Raw genomic sequence first — 8536 nt, forward strand, 5'->3', positions numbered from 1 at the left:
CAAGCCAGGCCACACCAGCAAAGAACCACACGCGCCTGCCGCCCCCCTCTGCCCAGCAGTCAGCACAGCACTCTTGCTGCCCAGGTGCAGGGGTGGCTCTCTGGGGAACCTGGCCCTTCACCCCTTCTAGCACTAACGGGGCAGCATACTCCACATTCCCCAGCTGCAAACAACATGGTATCAGAGGAGGCCTGATAAAACAGAGATTTAAATGAGGAAAATCACTCAAGAATAAGTAATTCTTAGATAAGAACCTCAACCTAATACTCATAATGTCCAGGATGCAATAAAAATCACTTATTATACCAAAAACTCAATCTAAGTGAGATGAGAGAACTAACAGATGCCAACATGAAAAGTATACAAATAATGAAGTTTGGGGTTTTAACATCCACTATAAAAATGTTTCAGTGGGCGATTACGAATGCATGTGAAACAACTGAAAACAGCCTCAGCAAAGAGGAAGCTCACGTATACGAACAGCAATCAACTGGAAACGGGAATTGGTGAGCTTACAGATACCACAGAAACTGGCCAATCTGAACAGGGAGTAAGTGAGCAGAAGCTGAGACCTGGCAGGGCCATGAGAAGACCTCCAAGGTGTCGCTAGGGACAAAAAGAGAGACGGACACTCAAAAAGAATCCAAGTAATGGTCAAAATCTTCTCAGATTTGATAAAAGACAAAGAGTGAAGAAGCTAAGCAAACCCTAAACAGGATAAGCCTAAAGAAAATTCAGGCAAAACCCATTAATAGCCAGGCATAGTGGTGCACACCTGTAAACCCAGTACTTGGGATGTGAAAGGTTGAAAACAGGGAGTTTAGGAGGGAGGTAAAAACACCAATGGGTTATCAGAGACCGCTGCTTTATTTGGACCCGGCACCCTCCAGGGAGTCAGCCGGCCATGGGGCAAGGAGCCGTAGGGGAAGGGACTGACGGGCCAGGTGTCTGGAGAGTTGTGCATAGACCTGATTAGCCGGGTGAATCACGTGACGGATCCGAGGCACCAATGTTTTATAGGCATGCCGATTCTCTCGCGACATCTGTAATCTCGCGATCTCAAGTATATCTCCCGGCACCTGAAGTCTCACCGTATCTCTGCTTCTGGCTTCTGGGGTTCCACCTTCTGTTCCCGCTGCAAGATCATGTGGGGGAGGGGAGGGACCCGACTTATCAGGATGTAGAGACAGAAAGATTCCAAGTTCAAGGCTGGCCTCAGCAATTTAGTGAGACTATGTTTCAAAATAAAAAATAAAAAGGGATGGGAGTATGCCCAGGGATAGAATACCATTGGACTCAATCCCTAGTACCCCTCCAAAAATAATAATAATAATAATAATAATAATAATAATAATAATAAACTATTGAAAACTAAAGATAAAAAATAAAGTAATAAGAAATAACACCCTAATAAAACAATTAAATTGAAATCAGATTTTTCAAGAGAAACTATGAAAAAGGAGGCATAACATTTTTCAAGTGCTAAGAACTGTTACCCCAAATTTAATATAGTAGTCTTCCTTCTTCTGATGAGGAAAGACCCCCAATAGAGGCCTGAAACCACAAACAGTACCAAATTCCTTGTATACAATGTTTCTTCTGATCCACATTTAATTCATAAAGTAGGCACAGTAAAAGATTAAAAACAGTAACAATAAAATAGAACTGTAACAATATACTTATAACAAAACTGCCAGCACCACTACCCTTGTACTTTGGGGCCTTTGCAAAGTAAAATAAGAGCTACATAGACACAAGCACTGGGATCACCTAACACTAGACACCATGAAAGCCTAGACCAGGATGTCCCAAGACAACTTCCAAGTGACTGATCGGGCAGTGTCTGCTATGCTGAACATAAATGAACTCAAGAGTGTGCCCTATGACCTCACTGGGATCAGGCTACAAAAAGGAACAGCAACTTTCCCCAGTGATTAAAAACAAAACACACTGCTAAATAATCTATGGCCAATGAGAAAGTTTTAAAAGGAATAAAAATATAAAAAAAAATCAGTGGGACAAGGCTAGATAAGAACAGAGAGGGAAGCTTTGTTTTGTTTTTGTGATAGAGGGAAGTATTTTTTGATTTTGTTTGTTTGTTTGGTGGTGCTGGGGACTGAACCCAGAGGCATTCTATCTGAGCTGTGCCTCCCAGTCCTCTTTTTGTTTTTGAAACAGGGTCTGGCTAGATTGCTGAGGGATGTGGGCAGCACCAGTAAGGGAACCCTGCCACCACCAGCAGGCTCAGGAAGCCCTGGGACCCTGCAACCCTGAGAATCCTCATTCCCACCACGGAGACAGTCAGGCAACACTGACAAGTGGAACCCTCCAACTGAGACCAGTCCAGGAAACCTTATCCATGGCTGAGACTCCCTCCTGCCCCAAGACATGAGCAGCCACTGAGCACCAGCAAGGGAGTTCTGCCAGAGAAAGCCTCTTTGCTACACTGGTGCTGAGACACTTATTCTACTCAGAGACACCAAAGCAGCCAGCAGGCACACACGGAAGGAATCAACGCACAACAGGTGCCTAACCGAGGAAGACTCTGCACCCCAAGGGCCTGACACTTCCACCTCTTACCAAGAGGCCCTGTGAACCTGGGAGAGTCCCCTCATAGCACAGCAGAAACCAGAGACAGCCCCAGTAGCACAACATAATCAAAGCAGATAAAAAATCAGAGCACACACCCTTGGAACTATACACCACCACCATGCAGGCCAGGACCTGTGTGCTAAATCATGGCCAAGTGCTAAAATGAAAAATATAAACAGGACCCAAATTCTCCTAATGTAATATGCAAACTGTCAAGGACACAATCAAAATGCACCTATGGCATATATGAACCAGCTCACTCACAATAGGAATTAGAAATGACAACTGACTGAGATACTACAATTACATGACACTCAGCAGATAAAATAAATGCTTCAATGATCAATTACAAATTCCCAAAACAAATTATAAAACAAAAAATATATGAATAGAAATAAAACCTCACTGGACATGATCAATAATAGAGTAAGAACTTGAGAACAAATGAATGGAATTTACACAATTCCATTGTTGGGGGGGGGAGCATGTGGGAATTATATAACAGCAAGGTAAGCTCCAAGTTCCTATCACCCACATGCAGGTGGTAGAGAGCAAGTAAGAACGACTGAAGAAATAATGGCTAAAAACTCCCTAAACTGGAAAACAGATTCAAGAGCTTAATACATACCAAACAAGAGAAGCCCAAAGAGACTCATGACAAGACCCATCGAAACTAATTTCTGAAAACAAAAAAACAAACAAGTTTAAAAGCAGCCAGAGAGAAATGACACATTATCTATAGAACACCGATTTGAGCAACAGTACATTTATCATTAGAAACTCTGAGGGCAAGAAGGAAGTGGCAATATTTTTCAAGTGCTAAGAATTCTCACCTAGAAATTTCTATAAAGTAAGAAGGGAAACAGATATTCTTAGATGGCAGAAACTTAAAGACTGGTTATAGGAAGTTCTTGAACAGAAGAGAAACAAAAAAGAATTCTGGAATATCAAGAAGGCAGAAGAGAACAAAGAGAAATTTGGGTACATGCAACAGAGCACCCTTACCACTGTGAGTTTTGTGACTCATATATGACGACTGAAACATCTTGTAACACCGTCCTATCCTCAGGGCGCACAATTAAAGTGGGGACCTAAATAGAAGCATTTCCAAACTTGGCTAGAAGAGGTAAAATGCTGGTATCAATACTCCATGGTGATAAGTCAGATATGCATCTTGTGATACCCAGAACACACACTTGAAAACTACACAGACACCTACACTCAAAAGACTGTGCAGATGCCAAAAAAGTGATCGAGTAACCCAACGAAAGGCAAGAAAAAGAAAAAAAGGAATGAAAATCAGAAGAGGAAAAAGTAAAATGTCACACAGTTCTAATGTATGAATATCTCAAATTTAAAATGTTCTAAAGTCACCAAAGGCAGATTGGCAGAGTAGATAAAACCACAACCCAACAAGGAGTGAAATTCAACACAGACAGGTTGAAAGCTATGCAAACATTAATCCAAAAAGCATGAGTGGCTACTCTAACATATAGTAAAGTGCACTGCAGAGAAAAAACAAAACAAAACAAAAATACACATATACAGCAGTGACAAAGATGAATATCACGTACAACAAAAAGGACAACAGAACCTGAAGATATAAAATCCTGAATGTGTAGGTACCAAACAACAGAGCTTCCAAATGCATCAAACAAAACTGATAAACACTAAATGTGATAAACATCTGTTTGTGAAGCCAGGTATGGTAGCACACACCTGTAATCCCAATATGTGAGAGGCTTAGATGGGACGATAGCACGTTCGAGGCCAGCTGTAGCAACTGTGGCAAGACCCTCAACTTGGACAGTTTCAAGATAAAAAATAAAATAGAGCTGGGGTGTAGCTCAGAAGTAGAAAGCTCTTGGGTTCCATCCCCAGAACAAACGGAAAGAAGGGAGGGAGGAAAGGTAAGGAAAAGAAAAGAAAGTTTCTGCAAATAATCATCTTCTAAAATTAACTACTTAGAGAATTACTAATGCAGTCTCTCTTACAGCTAATATCAAGCTCAAATGGAGAATGGTAGCTCTGGAGGACCTACTGTGGGCCAAGCACACTAGAAAAGGGCATCTTACACAGATTCTCTTCTCGACTTCAATGTTCCTATAAGAAAAAATAGTATCCATCATGTTACAGATGAGGAAAATTCGGGTCAGGGTTTAAAAACGTTACTTAAGATCAAACAGCTAGTGAGTAAGATGGCTCGAGTCAATTCAGCTCTATAACGTTATATAACGTGAGCTCTTTTGACTATGCTGGTCTCTCAAACAGCCAAAACCAAAAATTATTCGAAAGCTTATATTTTAAAGCAACTGATACTGAGTAAAATCTGTGTTTCTTTCCTCTGTAATACTCTCCCTTTAAACAGAGTATTCTTTAAAGTTTGTACCTTATAAAACACAGTATTGTTTTCTTTGGGTGGGCAATAGGTAAGATATAAGCTAAAGGCAGCTGGCATTCTAGGGCAGGAGCCTTCCATTTTAAACCAAAGCTCTGGACATTTTATTCCACCACTGAACTGTGGCCCCGTTAAACAGGTCATCGGTTCTGAGCTTCCAAATCCCATTCCCCAAAGCAACACCCCCTGCCAACCCAAGTACTCTATCCATGTTCAAGCGCAAGTGGCCTTAATAAGCACATCGAGATCTGTCGCCTACGCCTCGCCTCTGTGGCGTCGGCGACACTCGGAAGGCGTGTTTTCCACAGTGTAATTACGAGGCGCGCCCGTCCTCTCAGGCCACGGGCCGTCCGGGGCCGGGCGGCGCCGGCGCGCCCTCCTCGCCCGCAGAGGGCGGCCCGCCGCCGTTACCTGCCGTGCCGCTCGGCCCCCGGCCCGGGCCCCGCGGCGCTGTAGTAGGCCGCGCGTTTGTGGCTGGCCGCGACCGCCGCCGCGGCGCTGCGCACCGGGTACAGAGGGATCTGGTCCGCCATGTTGGCCGCCCCACCCGCTCCCGGCCGTCGCTGCCGGGTGACGCCACCAAGCGCCGGGGTGCGGCGAGGGGCGTGGTCGTCGAGGCCACGCCCCCAGCCAGCGCCGCCCGCTGACGTCCCTAGGAGACAGAAAGGCGGCTGTAGGCCCCGCCTCGCTCGAGACCGATGGCGTCACCGGCAATCGGGCCCCGCCCGGCCCCGGTGCGCACGCCTGGGGGTCGACTTCCGCCGTCCCCGGCCGGCGCGGCTCAGAGGTTCCGCAGTGTCCCAGGTTCCCGCTGGAGGTGTGGTCCTCTAGGCTTTGGGGAAAGCACGCGGGGAACACGTGCTGTGCGGGCGCCCCACTTCACTCGCTCTCAGTCATTTCTACATGCAAACTTGTTTAGGAATCCACCCCAAATCCCTGCGCCCTCCACCCTGCTACATTTTTGTTCCCTTAAATTGCTTCCAAAGAGAAGTCAAACAGTTAAGTCTTCAAAGTGTTCTGGGCTTTGCTATTTTGTTGTTAGTTTAAGTGTGTTATTAATTTCTCGTTCGGAATTTGGTCTGAATTGATCAGATTTTTTAAATGCTCTGTATTGAGTGAACAGATCCTATAATCTAAGATCGAGAGGCTCGGGAGGTGTTCTTAAATGTGTCCCACCCCGGTAAGCTGGTCTGTGGTGTTCCTGGGAGCTTGAAGAGAGGTGTCCTCTGTGGCTTAGCCTGCCAGGAGTCCCTTTGCACCACAATTCTGCGGAGCTTCTCCAGAGCGGCAGAATGAGTAGGACATCTAGGGAGAAGCTGGTAAAGAGATCTAAATGTTCATGATTATGGGGCAGAACGAAGCTGCTCTCGCCTCTGTGTCTGTCTGTTCCAGTCTGTTACCTTTGTTGTTTGTGCACTCCTGAAATGTCTTCCTGGTACACTTTTTTTTTTCACAACTTCCACATCTATTATAACTATGTGTGTGAAGCACTGTGCTCAAAATCTACACATATTACGTGTTCATTATAAATACTTCTTTAAGAAAATAGCTGGAAATTTTCAATTTGTTGTTCCTAGTTTCCAATCGCTGATTGTGTCTTAGCTGCTTGCTATGTGGCATTGTTCCACAAAGCTGTCGAAAGCCCTAGAAATTGACACATCAACAGAACTCATTCTACCACCCAGCAGTTGACACTGGAAACCACCTCTCTCTCCCCCACCATCAGACCTGTGATCACCTCCTCATATCCACCCAACAACAAAAATTATGAACACTCCTCCACTCCACCACCCAAATGAAGCTGTGCACTCCCTCAGGCACCCTCAGCTGAAGGCGCTGAAGACAAACAACCGATGTCCCTGCCCTCACCAACAGCATACTGACCCCGCTTCTCACCCTCAGGACAGGGGACCTGGCACTGACAACCGAACTCAGCCTCGCCCTCGCCCAGCAAGTGACATGTGGCCATGCTGCCTCTTTGTGCCCCAGAGACAGCGATCTTTCCTGGCCAGTTAGGCCTTTGGAAGCCTCAGGCCTTCCGTTTGGGTTTGCCACTCTCCCTCGTTTTTCAGATCACCTAGCAAGCTAGTCATTTTGCAAGATAGCCAGGCCTGCTGAAGGAGTCCAGCCTGCAGGGCCAGCCCTGGGTCATTCGTGCTGTGTGACTCGGCGGACCCTCAGTGTCCAAAGCAGGTGGCAGATGGGAGCCCTGTCTGTCTTGCATGGATAACAGATTTAGTTACAAAGCTGTGAAGCCTTTAACCATCAACTCTTTTCTTGGAGGTACTAGGGATTGAACTCAGGAATGCTCAACCACTGAGCGACGTCCTAGGCTCTTTTTAATTTTTTTTCCTTTGGAAACAGGGCCTTATTACGTTGCCCAGGCTGGTATGAAACTAGCTATCCCCTTGCCTCAGCCTCCCGAGCTGCTGGGATTACAGGCCTGTGCCTCTGCGCCAGCTCCGACTGCTCATTTGAGGAGCAGCTTCTGGCCCCAGGAGACAATCCCTCGGGACGCGAGCTGCCCAGCACAAAGCGCACACTGCTGGGTCCACTCAACTCAAAGCGGCTGTTCACAGCAGCAGCCCATCATCATGTGCAGGTGGATGGCGCAGACCAGGCTGCAGTGGATCCTAAAGTCGCAGATGCGCCAGTAACTCAGACCTTCAGGACCCGCCCTGCACCTGAGGCCCTTGGGGCTGTGCTGGCAGCCCACCAAGTGGTGTCTGCAGCACTGCAGGGGGCATCCCAAAGGTCAGCATCAACAGGAGGTCTTCCAGCAAGCAGAGCCCTAGAAGTAGGCCTCAGGGTTCACTTTGCCTGAGCAGAGCCAGCCCTGGCTTCTGTGGTGATCCTGCACCCTGGCTGTGTGGTCAGGCTTTGGAAGAAACTCACTGGGAACTGGGGCTAAGGAGGCCTGGGGCTGCCCTTCCTGTGGGGGAATGCTGGTGTCACCTGAAGGCTCAGGAGAGGAAGGTCCTCATAACTTGACCACAGTTCCCCTACTCCTGCTTCTGTGCCCAGCCACCCCATCCATCCTTGCCCAGTGGACTCCCTAACCAAGTGGCTGTCTGTTAAGGCTGTCTCTGCTGGATGCACCCAGCAGCAAGAGCATCACTGAGGGAGGCGTTGGTGTGCCCACTGCTGCAGGATCACCACGGGGCAGCACAGGCCTGCACCGCACCCACCGTGGCCCACGTCCAAGGTGTGTGGGCCTCTGCCTGGCCACGTTAGACTGCTTCCGTCCTGGAAGGAGCAGCGGTTTGTCCTACTGTGACAGTAACTCTGTGTGTGCTGCTATAGCCAAATACCACAGATTGGTGTTTTTTTTGTTTTGTAGTACTGGGGATGTAACCCAGGGGCATTCTACCTCTGAGCTACACCCCAGCCCTATGTTTTATTCTTTATTTTGAAACAGGGTCTCTCACTGAGTTGCAAAGGGCCTCACTAAGTAGCTGAGGCCATGCATGAACTGCGATCCTCCTGTCTCAGCCTCCCAAATGCTGGGCAGATTGGGTAATTTATAAGCAACAGGAAAGCATTCCT

The 8536-nt window shown here is 47.2% G+C and overlaps 1 protein-coding gene across 2 annotated transcripts in view; it reads right to left on the reverse strand.

Annotated features, from left to right (window-relative positions):
* Positions 1–5523, reverse strand: part of ATP9B (ATPase phospholipid transporting 9B (putative)) — a gene marked incomplete at both ends in the record, with an annotated part of 192631 nt that extends 187108 nt beyond the window's left edge. For both annotated transcript variants that reach the window (XM_080714481.1, XM_080714480.1), the window contains one exon: positions 5402–5523. In XM_080714481.1, coding sequence (XP_080570607.1) covers positions 5402–5523 — 122 coding nt within the window. The remainder of the gene's footprint in view (positions 1–5401) is intronic.
* Between the last annotated feature and the right edge of the window lie 3013 nt (positions 5524–8536).

Source organism: Muscardinus avellanarius (genome assembly GCF_963383645.1).
Source record: "Muscardinus avellanarius genome assembly, chromosome: 17".
In the NCBI taxonomy this organism is placed as follows: domain Eukaryota; kingdom Metazoa; phylum Chordata; class Mammalia; order Rodentia; family Gliridae; genus Muscardinus; species Muscardinus avellanarius.